Source organism: Halichoeres trimaculatus, unplaced genomic scaffold (genome assembly GCF_033239565.1).
Source record: "Halichoeres trimaculatus isolate MK-OKI-2021-1 unplaced genomic scaffold, fHalTri1.1 fHalTri1_scaffold_21, whole genome shotgun sequence".
Taxonomy (NCBI): domain Eukaryota; kingdom Metazoa; phylum Chordata; class Actinopteri; order Labriformes; family Labridae; genus Halichoeres; species Halichoeres trimaculatus.
Genome location: NW_027437199.1, coordinates 15278646 through 15296252, shown reverse-complemented (window position 1 = coordinate 15296252; position 17607 = coordinate 15278646). Strand labels below are relative to the sequence as shown.

Genomic DNA, 17607 nt, shown 5'->3' with positions numbered 1-17607 from the left:
GGTCAAAACATAGTAATGGAACTTTTCAGACCACTTGAGAGTTTTTTGATATGGATTGTTCTCAGGAATTTGCTAAGGAGGCTTCAAAGATCAGATGCAAACAATTAAGCAGAAAGCTTATCATGGACTTAGTATATTTTATGGGAGGACCCCATGCTGAGTGGCCTTTTCATAGTGGAAAGTGCCTTCCACAGGGGGTCATTGTTACTGTGGCATTTTTCTTATTTGTTATTGCAAACCAAAAGGTGTATTTGTTGTAGTGGGATAAAACGTCAAGTCCATAATAGGAATGTAATGTTTGCTTTGGTCTGCATTGTGTGAGGTGCCTATTGGGTTAATAATGAACTACTTTTAAAACAAAGTGGATGATGTTTTTCGAAGGTTACCTTAGAGCTAATCTTGCGTTGCCATAACTGTAAGTCCACGGGACCAGGGCGATGGGGGGTTGGGAGTAGTCAGGTTCATGCTGGTGGTGGCTGACTGTAGAGGTCAAGTTTCCTTTCCATAGGGTCTGACAGAGCTTAAAGATTCTGTTTATCAGAAACACACTAAACTGGAGATATGGGGTCTTTCTGGTATTTAAGGTCTCAATGTCACTTTAGAAATTGTCCTGTGTTTATATCTTGCAAAGGTGACATAAGAGTCTCTTCGCCCTCTAAGTCTGATTGTCGTGTTTTCATCCAGAATCTGTCAGTCGGCTCTCCTTCTGATGTCCTTTGTGACATTCACAGTTCAGCAGAGCTCCCCAAAAGCCCATATTTAGAACCTACTTTTTAAGTTTTCACTACCTGACTTTTAAGTGCTGGTGAAAGTTAGAAAAAAAGCCCTCACTTTGCAAACAAAGAGTCAAAAGACAGCTTACACTAATGAGGCGAATGGAAGTGAAAACCAATCCCTTAATGGTGCTCTTGCAGATCTTTCTGTTCGTTTTTTAATCACTTAATACTGGCTCCTGTGTGTTTAACTCTCTTGTGTGTCTAATCTGGGTAAAAGATAAAGTTTCTCTAAAAATATGCGATATCCTCATACTTATGGGATTTGTAATAACCTTCACAAACCAAAACAATGAGTTATAAAATGAAAAAGACTACAAACCTTTCAATTCTGTAGTTGTGTTTGGAAATTGTTGTCATGATTAAAAACAGATTCATTATAGTTCCTGTATCTATTTTATGGCCAGCACCCTAACTAGTTTGATTGAGTCTTTCTGGAAGAAGGTGTGTGTTTCCAGCTCGAGTTTTAATTATGAATTTGAGTTTCCAGAAATAGAAACTTTGGCAAACACTGGAGCTTTGTGAGTCTAAGACATCTCCATCTGACTGTAAAAGTAGAGTTGTGGTTGACCTATGGAAGCCTCTTGGCTTAGGAGCCCCCAGCCCTCCATAGCTGTAATCTAAACTGCACCTGAAATACAACACGGGGGGGCTCAGCTCGGCTCTTGTCTGTCCCTACCACAAAGCAAAGAATACACTCTTTTTAGGCTTTCTGCCAGAGTACTAAGTAATGTCCTTGGAGGGCATAAAGACACGCACTCTCATCCAAACGCACGCACACAGTTGCACGCTTGCTGTCCAGCACTATGTAACCCAGTCTGAAGTTCTTGCTAGTCGGATGATTTGATTACAGAAACTTTATTTTGGTTCCAAGACCCCTGTCATATGATTAGTGCTCTCCTACTCAGTCTTGTTGTTTGAATAAGCAAGGTGAAAATGGACATCTGAAGTACACACAGGGGACACACAGGCTGGACCAAGCATTTTAATTTGTTTTCCCTCACTGGATTACCTCTCAGACATCACATAGCCATGCAGTAGTAGCTTCTTTTTTAAGTTCTAACCATTATCAAAGTGCAATCCAAATGTCCATACTTTGGTTTTTCCAAACATGTGCAATACTAATTACTTTGCCATCAGCCTTCATTACTTTGCACTTAATACCACTCAGCATGCTAACAGACAGACATCCTAAACATTTGCATGGTACAGATAGGCTCACAGAGCACCATGACTAAGACTTTTAGCTTGGATCTCTGATTCAACAAGCCTTTAGACTGCGAATTGTATAAGTGCTTTTGAGCCAGTGTATATTTTTAAACTACAGCTAATCGATCAAGCTATTGGACCCATTAGTCCATTACATTTTGAGCACATTAATGCCTGTATGCTTACAAACACAATGATTAGCTGACAAGCATCGCAATACCTGTTTTATTGACTAATTTAATGGGTCTTTTACCACTAATCCCCAGTCCTTGTACCTGAACAGTTATCCTGTTTCTAGTAGCGTTTTTGAGGGCTGGGACTACTTTTCTCCCAACTTGATTCTTCTATGAATTTTGGGTGCCGGTTTGATTTAAATTGCAATATTTCTGATTTTTGCAATTTAGAGTTAGCTTTTTTTTATTTTTAGCACAATACCAAATGAAAGTTGAATGATTATAATGATCTCTACAGGCTATATCAGGAGCCATATTTTCCCAAAAGATGTACGTCACAAGTCAGTCAGATTTTAAGATTTATTTTGGGGGATCTGACATCTCATCTTTTTTCCCAATACAGTTTATAAACAAAGATTTAAATTAAATAATTAAATTTGGAAAAAAATAGATTTTTGAACAAAACAATCACAATTTAAAACATTAAACAAAAAATCCTGATACTGCGATGGATTAATTTTTTTTCTCCCAACCCCAGCATTTTTGCTTGAAATGCTCATCCCTTAAAGTAAGCTTAAAAACATGGCAGGACCAGTACAGTCTCCTGACTTAAACCCTGTGGAGATGGTTTGGGATGAACTGGACAGAAGAGTGAAAGCAAAGAAACCCACAAATGCAGGACATTTATAGTAACTCCTGCTGGAAAAGAGTTGGGAAGATATTTCTAAAGAATATTTGATTTCCATCATAGAAAAGAGTCAGGAGTGTGTCCAACGGTTATATCTGCAAGTCAAAAGACATTTAGCTCCATAATTTTCAATGGAACACTGGAAAAATTGGAGTGTTCTAAAAGGATGCACGATATATTGGTATCAATATCTATATTGGTCGATGCTGATAGTTTTGTTTAACACATTGGTATCTGCCAATGTTTACCCATTGGCTGCTGGCCATTTTAACAGCATCTTGAGTGATCTTTTAAGAGCCAAATAACATTGTTTTCTATGACTATGTAAACACCAAAACTACCTAAGAAGAGTGGACATCCTTCTTTTATGTCTTTCTCCCTATTTTTGATCCAAAAAAACCACAAAACATACTTTTTTGTTCACATTCATCTTAGGCGCTCCATAGTTTGATCCTCTCCATGGTTGTCTTTTCTCACAATATCCCCCCTTTTTCTCTCTAAACTACCTCTACATGCCATCTCAGATGTTTTTTTTTTTTTTTTTTAACCAATAATATTGGTAGATATCGGCCATAACAGCAATATTAATATAGGTTATCGGTATCTGCCAAAATTTTCATATCTGTGCATCCCTAGTGTTCTACAACTTTTGACCTGTACCCTTTTGATATTTGAAATTAAACTTGATAAAAACAAAACTTAATAGTTACACAGCACCCTCAACAATGGTAAAAGCACATATGAGCAGACTTCACCCACAGAAAGGAACTATAACCTGTTGTTTTTTTATGTTCTCTTTATACTGAACCCAACTTCTTCCAGTGGAACTTCACTTCACCCACAGACTTCCTGTGAAGCAAGGTGGGCACTGTCAGGCAGAGCAAACTAGTAGAGCGACACTTCCTGTCTAAATTAGTAGTTAGGCGCATTATTTTGATTGGCATCATTGCTTTGACCCACTAAAACAAAGTATTCTATTTGTCAAGTTTTCTCAAACTCATCCACAGGAGAAGTGATATATGAAGTATGAACAGCCTTTGACATAAGCTCCTTTATGGTTGAGATGAAGGTGAAAATGACCAAACAAGAGACTAGGCACATGGGAAAGCGCCTCACTAAATTAGATAATAACCTACCATGTAGCCTATAAAAGCCTTCTATTATCTGCAGGCGCTCCAGTTCAAAGGAAAAACACTCTGGTATTGTTGTCTGCAGTTTGTCTTTCTTCTCTCAACTGTCATGTAAACATGCTGACCAAACAGTGCTCCCAACGCTCCTTTACTCCCTCCACTTGCATGGCTCCTGGTACACCTGTATTCGATTTTCACACTTCTGAGGGCACTTTCTAGTTAAGTGTTATCTTGGGCCTGAGGTGTTTCTGTTGAAAAGCAGTTCAGCTACATTATACCCTGATATTAGAATCAATAAAGCTGTCTACACAGGTAGCTTACTGTGTTACACTTGTTCGTTTTGGATGTGCAGCAGGAGAGTGATGACCATGTCCTGAGCCTGGCAGGGACAGGGGAGCTGTGGTTGCTTTAGGTTTTATTATTCTGCTGGACAGTTACATGGTAGAAATGTACGCACACGTTGCCCACCTGCTAACATACCAATCACCATGTGCTTATCTTTGGCTCTTCTGTTGGGAAGGAGAAAAAGGATTTCCAGACAGTGATTAGAGATTCTTTTTTACTGTTATTTGCTACTGTTGCATGTGTAAATCCAAATTTGTCCAATACTACCCTTCATGCATCACCACTGCAGTAAGAGTGTAGTGAGCTCTGGTTTCAGTTTAAACACGCAGTCATTGAAAGATATCATGTCCATATCTGCTTGGTCACTGGTGGCACCAAAGTGTCACTAGAGTTCAGCTAACTTGATCCTCACACATGTTACACGTAACGCAGCACTCAGAGCTGGCTGTGAACGCAGCCTGTCACTCAGTCCCCGATCAGCTGCTCTCTCAGTCGGTGGTGTCAGGTGAAGGACACGGCTGGGATGGCTCATGATGACAGTCTGGGTTTATGGAGTTCAAGAAAAGTGTTGACATTCTTGTAATTCAAATGTTGACCTTAGTCTGACTTCCTGGATATATGTGGTTGATTGGAGAGGGAATACATCAAATACATCAATCATAGCTGAAATCATCCCTCTTTTGCACTTTTTTTTTTTGCTCTTTAATGATTGGTCAGGTTGAAGCTTCATATTCAAACCTTTGATATAAGCTGCTTATGAGATCTGAAGCTCTATCGTGCATTGTTGTCACGTTTAATCAATCAGAACTGGGACTGTACTGAGGTGGACAGTCGCTAATCTGATTAGTGTGGATTAGACCCACTGTACAGAACTATGTAAATATAGGCACACTCTCCACCTGTGATGAAAGGGTGAGTGTTAGGGATATGTGCAGAGGATTTCGTTGATTTACAACTGCTCTGAAGTCCTTTAGAGACTAAAGGCTGAAGCTCTGCAGCTAATGATTATTTTAACGATTGAGAAATCTGACTATTATTTTTCCATTTTTTCGATTGATTACTCATAAATCAACCCGTGTTTCTCAAGATTTTTTTTTTTTTACATGACATTGGATTGAGAGGCTAGTGGGCCAGTGGGTGGCAATTAAGTAAAAATGTGTCACCATTTTTATAGCTTCCAAGTTAAACATTGTACCACTTCTGCTTTAAACACTGTCTGCAGCGGCTAATGCTAACGTTAGTTTTTTGAAATTTAACACCAGGACAACATGATTTTATAGGTGTACTAACGCTAACTTTAACCATAAGTAAAGATGGAGCCAGTTATAGACGCAAACAGAATTCTTAACTATGTTGAGAAAACTATCAAAATGTAAAATACAACCAATTATGGAATGATTCATACAGTTTAATCAGTTAATTAGAGAATTTTGGATGAAATATAAAAATGTCGTTAGTGATTTCATAGATCCATCATTTTTTTGTCGGGGCTCTGGTTTTCATACAGTTCAGCACCGTCTTTCCTTTATGGTTTTTAAGCCTTGGGAAATGTGTTTATTGGCACTGCTGTGAGTCATCCCACTAATAGCTTCCTGTTGACACTTATATAGAACTCACTATGGCTGATACGCTTCAACAACGCAACCTGATCAGACAGGAGCCGCAATGAGGGACCAGAGGGATGTTATTTGACGCTCTTAGCTGATGTTCATGGGTCATTTACTGATACTCTGAAGACTCAAGTGCCCACTTCCTTCCCAGGGCTTTGAAGCTCTTAAATAAGGCTTACTGTTGTGCAGTGAGCACCTCCGCCAAATTAACAGGCCTTTGCTAAATGAGCAGCAAAAAAGGCAATAAATCTTTGATGCAGCATGGTTTGGCAATTGAAAATCTTCTTGGTACCCAGGAATCTTAAAACATGTATGGTTTAAACTGACTTTTTACTGATTGTGTCTACATAAATATTCTGTATCAAATTCACAGTGTATTCTATCTATATAGGCCCAATTTAGGTCGTATGTGAAATAAATTTATTACACCACTTTTTGTGAATGAAGATAAGGCTGCTATATGCATTATGCTTCTAAATTAAAAACATTTTAAGACAGACTGGTTGCTCTGGAAATAAAACTGTTTTTAAGTGGAAAAAAGAATGTTTAAACCCTTAAAATAACGTCTAATAATATTTTTTTGGATTAGAACTGATGAAGAGATAGCTTATCTAAGGATGACCTGAGAAAATGCCGGCTTGTCTCAGTATTTCAAAGACTCTCGAAACTCCCTCAAGTATTATTCAAGGACATGAATCACAGCAAAGGAGGTATGCCTGGCTGCAGGTAACACTGCAAAGAAAACTGTTAAACATGACTAGTTAATTGCTGAGAGGAAGATGTTATCTGTGGGACTGTAAGAGAGGGGTTAAGCAGGTCGTTTGCATATACGGCAGCGTGAAGGAGCAGGTTCCAGCCTGCTGAGCTGACCACTTACTGCATGAATTCAGCAAACAGGTTTACCCTCTGGTTCTCTTCATGTGGTTTTTGTTACTGTACAGCAGGAGATGATTTTTGACAGTTGTGTTTCTATAAGTGGAGTTTAAGTTATGTGAAAGTCCGTCCAAATTGCAAATCAACTCTTTTTTATCTGATTTGAGTTTGTACAACTTTTGATTTTCCAGAACACTGCATTACTGTAACTACAATACAAACCCATTGTGTTTTCAGAAGACCTCAAGTTTCTACAATGTAACCTTAAAAAACTTTTTTTTTATTCTTAACTTTAATATTTCAGACCTTTAAAAAAGTATTTTATGAAAAAATTCAGTTAAACTCTACTTTAGAGGCTCCTTAATTTCAGCACACTTAGGTAATAATCAAAGTTTTTTCGTATTCCTTTGAAATTACCCCCAAAATTTCCTGAGAATTTGGTAAAAATTAGCACATAACTTCTGGCGAGATTCTGTTCTGCAGTGCGCCTGTACTCACAGTGTCTCACAATCAGGTAAGGCCAATTTACAACCCCACTCTTGGTGAATATCACATCTGAAGCCTTCAGTTGTATCATGTAAAACATTATAGGCCTAATCATAAAGGTTTATCATTTTGCATGTGATCTCAATTATAGATATCAACAAACTCTGTACTAAAATACTTGGTGAAATTAAATAACAAACAGCTAACTATCAACAGCTTATTGGGAAATTGAATTATTCACTTAACATTTCAAAGGTAGTTATCAGATGAAACAATGAATGATACTTCTAAAAACATTTTGTGGTGGGTTGTGATTTAATTTCACGTCACCTTCTTACCTTGTAATTTGGAGTCAATTTCAAAGAAACTGGAAAAAAAACAGTAACCCACCAACTGTGACTTGGGACATAAAATTCAACATTATTTTAAAGAAGTTGTGTTCTAACTTTAAAGAAATAAGAAAAAACCTTGTCTAATTATTACCCAAGTGTGATGAAATTTGCAGACCTCTAAAGTAAAGTGTTACCAACAATTGCAAACAGTTGAGGTTTTTGGGGCATGGGGGCTTTTTATGCCTTCATTCAGACAGTGGATAGACAGGAAACAGTGTGGGAGTGGAGTGTGGGAAAGAGGCTACAGGTTGGACTCAGACCTTAGCCAGCTGCTCGAGGACTAGCCTCATGGAACATTCTACCTTACTGCTTTTATATACCTTCCTTAATCTTATTGGTCTGGCAGTCCAATGCGTTATATGAGTACATTTCCTACAGAGTTGTTGAATAACTGACAGCAGTGTTGGCTAGCTTAAAGTTATGTGTTAGCTTATAGTCGAGCTAGCCAGAAAACATTTTCTGCTTTAAATTTGTTAACATTCTCTTTGCTACTCCTAAAATAAAACTCATCATTTTAACATTGTTAAAGTATGTCTTGCTCCCAGACTTTGTGCGACATTAAAAGAAAAATGACACAAGTAATTAGCGTTAAAATGGTAACATTTCTGAGAGTACCTTTTGTTATGTCAGTTGTTGCACAGGTAACACATATTTTGCACCCCTATTAACTTTATTAATCTGAATAAGTGCTGTACTGTTTTATGCATTCTGAAGTGAAATTATCCTCTTCAAGAACTGATTATAAAGGTGAATGCTGATGAGTTTAGACAGAGAACATCGCAGCTGTGCAGTTTAATATGTCTGCCTAAATTTATCTGTCTGTGTATCTGTGTCTGTTTCTCCACCTCAGTGAGTTTTTAATAAGCAAAGTGAAGTGTTGGCAAGTGCTTTTCTTGTTTTTCTAAGGTAATAATGTTGTGTTTGCTTGGTGCACATCAGCACCTGGTTATAAACGACTTCCACTTTTCTTTCAGTTGACAACCTCTTCCTCTTTTCTGTTTCTGAACAAGAGAGTGTTGGCCCAAGGTGAAAACTGGGCAGTCCATTCTGGTGTATCAGGTGGCGGTTACGGATAATTGAGTTTGTGTTTGTGTATGCAACTGTGCACGTCTTATCCAGGATACCAAACCCTTGTATGCCCATGTGTCAGCTGACTGCTGGCTGTTGGTTATGTGATTGAAAGAAAGGACAAAGCTTTTTGTACTCCTTTATAATTCCAAAGCCCTTTGTATACTGTCAACAATACCTGCTGCCTATGATCTGTGCCTATGATTTGTTGATGTTGGCAGTAATGCTGAATGACTTTTTCCTGTAAACAACTGCTCAGGTTCAGTTAGATTTTTTCCCAATCACATTTTCAAAGTCCATTTATGATATGAAGAATCTTTGCTCAGGGGTCTAAATTTTGGTAAAAGCATGGATATGAGCTCAGTTTCTCTGTACATTTATTGTCCGGGTAGTTCTGTTTGATTACATCATCAGTTGGCTTGGTAGAGGCAGAGCGTCACCATTTGCCAATTCTGAGACTCTGGGACTGATCTATCTATGAGCCCCATTAGTCTGCCAGGGTCTGGGAAATCATAGAGGAACTGAAATCCAAATGAAATACAGAGTAGACTTGGGTTTGTAATTCCCTCCTTTCTCCTTTTTCTCTCGTTGCAGTGAAAGCCAGTGTTGAGGTGGGCCAGTGATGCCGCCCCCAACCACGGTTTCCGCCGTCCCAACCCCACCAGACGGCGGTTGGGGTTGGGCTGTGGTGTTGGGATCTTTCATCTCTATAGGCTTCTCCTACGCGTTCCCTAAGGCCATCACAGTCTTCTTCAAGGAAATCCAAGTCATCTTTGGAGCCTCCTACAGTCAGATCGCATGGATTTCCTCCATCATGCTGGCAGTCATGTATGCTGCAGGTGAGTCACTGAGTTTACAGGCACTGCGAGGCCTTGTGGTTGGCACTTTGGTTTTCGGCATTTTGTTATGTGCCAAAAACCCAGTGGGCCATTGTTGGATAACAGGGTGGAGCTGGAGATAAGTGAGGATTTAGTGTAAGCTAAGTGATCAAAGATAAACGGTCAATGCCTGAAGGTTAATTCAGTGAGTAGCGCTTTAACCGTTTAACAAGGTAAACCAATAGTTCAGGCTCAATAGGTGCCTCTTAGTTAGGTGACTATAATAAGAAGCATCCATAAAATGCAGCTTAACATAAATTTAATAAAATGGAAGAGAATGGGATCCAGGTGCTAAAATTAGTGTGCTCTGAAGCTAGCATTAGCATCGAGTAGAGCCACTGCTTCTTCAGACATCAAGTTTTCTTCTGTATCTACACGCTCCCATTAGGTTCTGTCACCTAGAAATGTACTGTCTTATAGTATTGTTATGCTGATGACACACAACTTCATCTCCCAATTGAGCCAAATAATCCTCTAGATCTCAGCTGCCCTTCCTGACTGTTTTGCAGGTATAAACATTCGGATGGCACAAAGTATCTTAAAGTTTTTGGCCCTCATTACACTCTACCTTAGGTGACCTGTCCACCTACCTGAAATTATTGAACTAATAAGTCAAAAATCTTGGGTTTATTTTTGATTCAGCTCTTCCCTTTGGTCTCACAGGGTAAAAACAGTCATGAAAAAAAAATCTTTTAGTTTAGAATCATCTCATACTTGACTATTCTTTCTTTTCATGCCCTAGAAAAAGTCATTTATTCTTTCATCCAGTGGCGATTGCTCTAAGACTGCAAGAGAAGCTCAGCTTCCCCTAAAATGTCCCCCAGGAAAGTTGGGATATGTACTGCTGTGTGTACATTTCATTGACAAAATATGCGCTAGAATTCCTTTATCTGTTGTTTAGAATCAGCTACCTATCACAGGTAACTGGCTCGGTAACAGGATGGTCATTGGATAAACGCTGGGCTTTGTCCCGCCCTTGGACGCTCAGCGTCCCTGGAGGTCTATGAAACAGTCGGCTGGCCTGGACGCTGGGCTTCTGCATGATGATTGGATGATCTGTGAGGCCAAATCCCTTTTCGGTGGCAGTGAAATGAGCCAGTCAGCGATCTTGAAGTATAACCCTCCACCGGAGCAACTTCTGAGTTGTTCTGGGCTGATCCGGAGGCTTCATCGATCCACAGCGAGTTTACCTTTCCTAAAAACGACCAGCGTTGTGTTTAAAGATTTTCTCTCTTTTCATCAATAAGCAGCTACAACTACAGCTGCGGAGCTTCTCCCCCTGTCACTCACACTTACAGCCTGTCGTAGACTCACGTAGCAGCTCCAGCTGCTAACAAGCTGACACAGAGGGTATAAGTTACGTTTAAATAAATAAACAAATTTATGATGTAGGCTGTAAAAAATGAGCTTCCCCTCCTTGACTGACCAGCAGCTGCCACTGCTTTCATCTCTTCCTGGTATCAGTCTGTCAGCGTTGTCCAGCCTTCAGCCGGCCCAAGATACTTCAGCCAGGCTTGTATGAAGAAGCATCAGTGAATCTAGATCTTTGACTGTAACTATTTTCTTTGAAGTCACAATGTTAACCTACTTTGAAGAGCCTTTTTCTAATATTTCACACAGTAACACATGATGTTTTCATATATTGGTTTTATTTTCAATTACTTTGTGAATTGTCTTGGGCAGATGCTCTTTCAAAAGACCAACAAGTATCACAGAAAATCGGTGTGTCCACCGTAGAACTCTTGTTGTCCTAATGCTTTTATTTCTAATTTAAGATACAGTAGAATGTAACAGGATAGAGTTTGAGCAGGCCATGACATTGCATCATGACCTGGATTAAAGCAAACCATGGCAGGATGAAAAAGAGAATCTCATGCTCTGCCTTCAGACAACCAGAAAGCAGCTAAATTCTGCCAAGCTTAAAAAATGTCTGAGAGTTTAACAGCCACTGATCAACCACTGATTGACAAGCTCCCATATTTTAGCCTCTTTTATTATTTTAAATACTGGCAGCATTGTAGCATTTTTTGAGAACCTTACAGGGTCAGAAAGGGTGTCCAACAGGTCATTTTCTCCATATTGCTCTGATCACCTGCTGCATTTTCCTCTCTGACTCCAGTCCTGCAGCTTCCAGCTTGGCACTGCTACAGCTGCCATCTGTCCAAGCTGTAATCCTCCTGTCACTCGATCTACTGCTGCTGTCACCATCTGTACTGGTCAACAGCAGGCCTGAAAAGCTCCTTTGCTATGTTGAGTTATACAGCCTCCACCAATGGCAGGGATGGTACTTTGAATAAAGCCCCACTGTGATGGAAGAATTCAGATGACTCAGAAGCATTCTACAGAAGTGTGGGATTGTTAAACGTGGACATGAATAACATTAATGTTTTATGGAAAATATAATGTGGTATTTACAAAGAAGAAAATCGTACTTTTCCAAACTTATATTCCTCTTATATCCAACCATAGACTGTAAAAAAAAATGGATGCTCCGCTTGAAGTGAGGCCTCCACAAAAACTGCTCCCCCTGGTGGCTGGCTGCAGTATAGGTTAAAAAATCCAACGCTCCAGTCATTCCAGATGGGCTGTGGTCAAACTTTAAAAAATAAATACACCTCATAGAAATGTTTCTCACGTCCGATTGCTGCAATGACTTGAAGATATCATTTGGCTGCCTTGTATTCAAGTCCTCTTTTTTCAGAAAAGTTTCGTTTTCATTAGTTATAAGAGATTAAAAACAAGGCTTTACATCACGTTTAATGATGATTGACAGCTGCTATTCTTGTGTATTTTTTCCAGGGATAGTAAAATATTTCAGTAGGAAGAGCCAAGAAGAGATTGGACTCTGGGAAGAAAAACATAGTTATTATTTTTGTCACCCGGCTCCACTCAGATTCTCCTTATTCCTGAATAGTTGTTAAAGTAGTTTGTTATGTAATATTGTTTTAAACTTAACAATGCTATGTGTATTTCTGATATGTCTACGCTTTAGAAGACCCCACAGTCTCATCAACTGCGACACTGCAACATAATCTGTAGTCCAACACTCTTTTATTTCTCTGGCTGCTTCCCATTTGACTCAGTGACCACTCTTTTTTGAGGCCAGTAGCTTTATATATGTAATAACTTCATTATTTCCTCAACAGTACAGTTCTGCTGTATCACAGCTTTGACAGGCACACTTATATTTTCTGTCTTTTTAGCTTCCTCCTCACAATGCTGGCTCAGCTATGTTGTTTTTGGTCCCAGCTGTCAGCAGGACTTGATATTCTGCACTCTGAAGTTCCTCTTTCTTTTATTCCTGAAAAGGAAACTTGGAGAACAATAGGTTGCTCTCACGGGGATTTTATGCCGTTGGTTACATCAGTCATCTTCAAGGAAGAAAATAAAATAAAACTGAACTTGACTTTCATTAGGGCCATGTTAAGCAGAAGAACACAATAAATGAAGATTTGAAGAATGAAGTCCTCAAGTAGAAGACTTAAGCCCAAATAAAGTCATAAGGTTTGGGATTAAAGTGGAATAAAGTTGTAAAGTGTGAGACTGAAGTCAGAATCAGAAATAAAAGACTAAATAAAGTCTTAAGGTAGGAGATCCAACTCAAAATAAAGTTGTAACCAACAAGACTGATGTCAAAATAAAACTGCACTATTGAAGTCAGAATAAAGATATGTTCAAGATAGAAGTTAAAACCAGTGATCATGTTGGATAGACTCTTAAAGTACAAGACTGAAGTCAAATTAAAGTTGTAATGTATATAATTAAGTGGTAATTAAAACCGTTTTTCAAAATGTTTTTCAACCATGGCTGTTACCCTAAGCCATACATCAATTACACTAATCTATAACATTTCTGCTCTAAGTTTTCTACATATAACTAACAGTTTTTGAGCCAATACATTTCTTAAAAATACTCACCTACAATACTTGACATTAATACTTCATGATATTTTCATATAATAATGTCTGAATTAACATTTGTCGTCCAATAACAGCTTTAGCCACTATTCACTTTTCACTCCTGTGGTGGGTTTGCTCCTCTGAGTTCCCAGAAGTCAGATATCCAGGGTCAGCCTGCCATGGGACAATATCTGGGAGGGTTCATAAGTTCAATGTCCTCAGAATCAGATTTCCATGTCAGCCTGCCCTCCCTGGCTGCTGCTTACACCGCCATCCCAGAGAGGCTTGGGACCCTGAGTAGCATAGACTCCTTAAGTCTTCCTGGAGAGCAGCAACTTCTATGCAATTTTTCCGCAAGGGGTACCAAGAAGAAATTCATCCATATTCTAAACGATGCAATCTTTGACGAAGACCACGATCAGATGGCGATAGTCAAAGATATCGCTGTATTTCATGTGCGAGCATCGCCTGGTGCCCATCTTCAGCAGGGTTAAAGTTACCTCCCAAACGAGAGAGTTCTTGGCTGCAGCAAACTGGCATGGAAAGCTGAGATCCACTGCCACCGACTGTGAGTTCAGGAGAAGTTGAGAATTTTGCAAAGGACTGTGGCTCAAGTTCAGTTACGGGATGATGGTTGGGCTAAACACAAAGCATTAAAATGGTTGAAAGGCTATGAAAGTAGAGGAGAGTTTGGACAGGGGTCTTTCTGTCCAGTGAACTGTGCATCATGAATAAAATTTGCAAAAGGCTGTAAACCGGATCCTTGGACAGGTTATTTTTCTGATTGTCAGGAAAATCTCCAATGTAACTTCCATCAGCTACATTACATGGGTCAAAAAAAATTAATTAATTTTTAATTATAGCTTCATTAATTTTTTTTTGTAAATTAGCGACTATTCAAATATCCAAAAAGTCAACATTCATCTGAAGACCCTATCTTTCTGTTAAAGACCCTTGCATTTACAGATGGGTCCTTAATAGTTTTCTAAAGAAGATAAAAAACAGACTCATTCCTGAAAGTAGGTCACTACGGTGCACTGGCATTTATTACTCATGCAACAGTTGTTGAACATATCTACCGGTTTGACATCTCAAACTGAACTTGCCAGGGCAGGGTGTGGTTTAGCTGGGTGTGTGTCGTGCCTTACAGCTGTTACGTGCCGTTTTGGCAATGAGGTGTCTGGTTCATAACCAAACTGAGTATCTTCTTATTGTAATCTCTCAAGCTCAGAAACAATGCTTGATCTACATTCATGCCTCCATGTGTCACACTGGTATGTTTTCCTTTCTATTGTTCTCTTAGAATTCCTGCACTATATATGTCTGTGCATTTCCTTCTGATCGGGCAGACAAAGAAAGCACACACACTGACAACAGAGAATTATCTCATGCATGTTCACACATCCTCACCTTCCAGTGTTGCCAAGCAAAAATACACAGATGTGTATCACTTCAAGGTGCTGTTATCAGAGAAATGTTTTGCATTTTGGTGATAAACAGATACTCTAAAGACAGTGACGTCTTAGCCTCGTGTGCGTATTGATGTGTAATACAATCTCAATAAAAAAGCCATGTGGGAGATGGAAATTAACGGCAGCAGCTGATAACAGAGCTCCGTTTGTGATGCTGACATTACTAAGCTTGATTACATTTCACCAGACACAGTTGATGACGTTCAAGTGTGTGTTTGTCTCAGTTTTCTTTGCAGGCACTCATCGTTCTAGGAAGTAGAATGAGTATTTTGACCTCTGCCCTCACTGGGTTGGTGTTGAGACTAGAATAAAGTGGTACGCATGTCCCTCACATCACAGACTCTTTCCAATTACCAACCCTGTTTTATCTCTTCACTGACTGCATATCATTACCATGTTTAGATGCCCTCCAAGTGCAGTTGCTAAGCGAGCAGCTCTTGTTGCTCATTCATTACTATTGATCAAGCTCATCAGCTATTCATTAAACATCTGCTCTCTTGTTTGGCCTCTAACGCTGATGAAGTAATCACTTGTTTAACACCTTTCTAATCCTCCACTGCTGTTTTCCTCTGGGTGTGCTTGAGTTTACATGACATGCATTTTATTTACAACTGAGCTTAATTTGGTAATAAACATCAAACTCAGATATTCAATATTTTTATACAGTTGGGACACAATTATAGCAATACCTTACTATTTCTGTCCAGTGCAAACGAAAAGTGACCCCAGCATGTGACATCCAGCATAAGTAACCACTGCTGCCCCTTTAGAGAACCAGTTATTACAAAATATTACTGTATGTTTGATTTTAGCACAATATCAATGCTTTATTTTCTTTAAAAGACAGTCAGTTTTAACACTGTAATATTACAACAGACACATATATATGTACGACGGCGTATTAGGGCCACTAAAGAAATAAACTAAAAAAAAAAAAATATCTGAGAAAAAAACTCCAAATTTTAGAGTCTCTGAAGTCACAATGACTTTAGAACTCAAAAATTTGCAAGTACATAAAGTGGAAAATTTACGACTTAATAAACTAGTAAATTTGCGAGTTAACAAACTAACATATTTACGACCATGGAAAGTTGTAAATTTACTGGTTTATGAAGTCATAAGTCCCGGATGTTAGTTGATGCGCAGGGGATGCCACGCTTGAGAGATGCAGATGATAAGCTGAAAAAAGCTGAAGTTGAAAAAAAAAAAAAAAGATTGCAAAATTGAAGGTTGTTTGGTGACAGATATGGGAGATATCAGATGTTTTCGTATGTCTTTCTATGATCTATTCGTTCATCTGTGATCTACTAAGAAGTCTGAGTGTACTGTAAACTGTAATCGATTGCTCTGGTCTCCGCTGCAAAAGCGTGAGACCGCCTGTTTACTTTTTTTTCATTCCTTTTATTAAATGCTCCTAAGGAGGAAAGTTCAACAACTCGCTCTATTGTTCATGTCCTGTTGAACCACATAACCCATCTGTAAAGCTCAGAGATGTAACCATCTGTATCCCTGCATCTGCTCGCTGTGTTGAACTTCTTGTCAGATAAACGCAAACACCTCATCAGTTTCAGTGTGTTGCTTTCTTCTGAACAGCCCCATGGCACGACGTTGTCATTTCAGAGTCCAACTGCTTATAAGAATGCGATGACTCTGGGCTAAAACCAGTAGTATCTCCTTATTGCTGAGACCAACTCCAAAGTACAATCTGATGAGGCTGCTATTCCATCCATCTTGCAGTGAGGTACATAACAACCTACACATTCGAAGCCACATATAAATCTTGAAGAAATCAGAATTTACTGGTCTATAAAGTCATACAGTTGCGACTATATGTACTATATATACTAGTAAGTTTTTGAGTTCAATAAGTCGTAAACTTGTGACTTTACAAACTTTAAAAATTTCTAGTTTTTATCTCAAAAATTTTGAGGTTGATTTTTAGAAAATTTATTATTTCTATTTATTTAAGTGGCCCTAATATGCCGTCGTAATAATGAAATATACGTAAAACTTAAAAAAAAAATTCAAAAGAAAGAAAGAAAAAAATATGTAAACAACTTTATTTTTTTTTCTTAGTATGAATGGTGTCAAAGAAATGAATGGTTTTATACCCTGAGACCCAACAATGCATTTTTGTCCTCTGTACTGTAGAGGACATCACTTTCAGATTCTTGTTTTCAAACACCAAAATAGTCTGCAAGGGAACAACCTGTTGTTCTCTTTAGAGGAAAGTCTGAGCTTTCTGGTAATTTCTGATTTGTTAAAGTTTATCCTTTAAAAATAAAGATCTGTCTTTCCCAAATAGCCACCCAACCACTGAATGAGCGTAAGAAAAGAAAGTCATCACATTTATTCAAATGCTGTGCTTTTTAAGGTAACTAATAGCTTTTTCTTAAGTCAGAAGTGTGTTAGCTGTATTTTGAGAAGTTTTAATGTCATACTTTGTTTTTGTTTAAAGATATATTTTTGCAGCATGCTACTTTCAAATAAGACAATTGTCACATTTTTTTTTCCTTCAGAGTCTCAAGAGGATATTTAGTAGAAAATGTAATCAGTTTAGGAGCATCAATCAGTTAAAAACAAGCCTCAGCTCCACAGTGGTTGTGCTTCA

General features: G+C 38.6%; 1 protein-coding gene across 1 annotated transcript in view; it reads left to right on the top strand.

The window, feature by feature from the left end:
• Positions 1–17607, top strand: part of LOC141810543 (monocarboxylate transporter 2) — a 34010-nt gene that overhangs the window by 3609 nt on the left and 12794 nt on the right. The window contains exon 2 of the mRNA XM_074698197.1: positions 9342–9586. Within this exon, the coding sequence (XP_074554298.1) occupies positions 9370–9586 (217 nt within the window). The 5' untranslated portion in view covers positions 9342–9369. The remainder of the gene's footprint in view (positions 1–9341; positions 9587–17607) is intronic.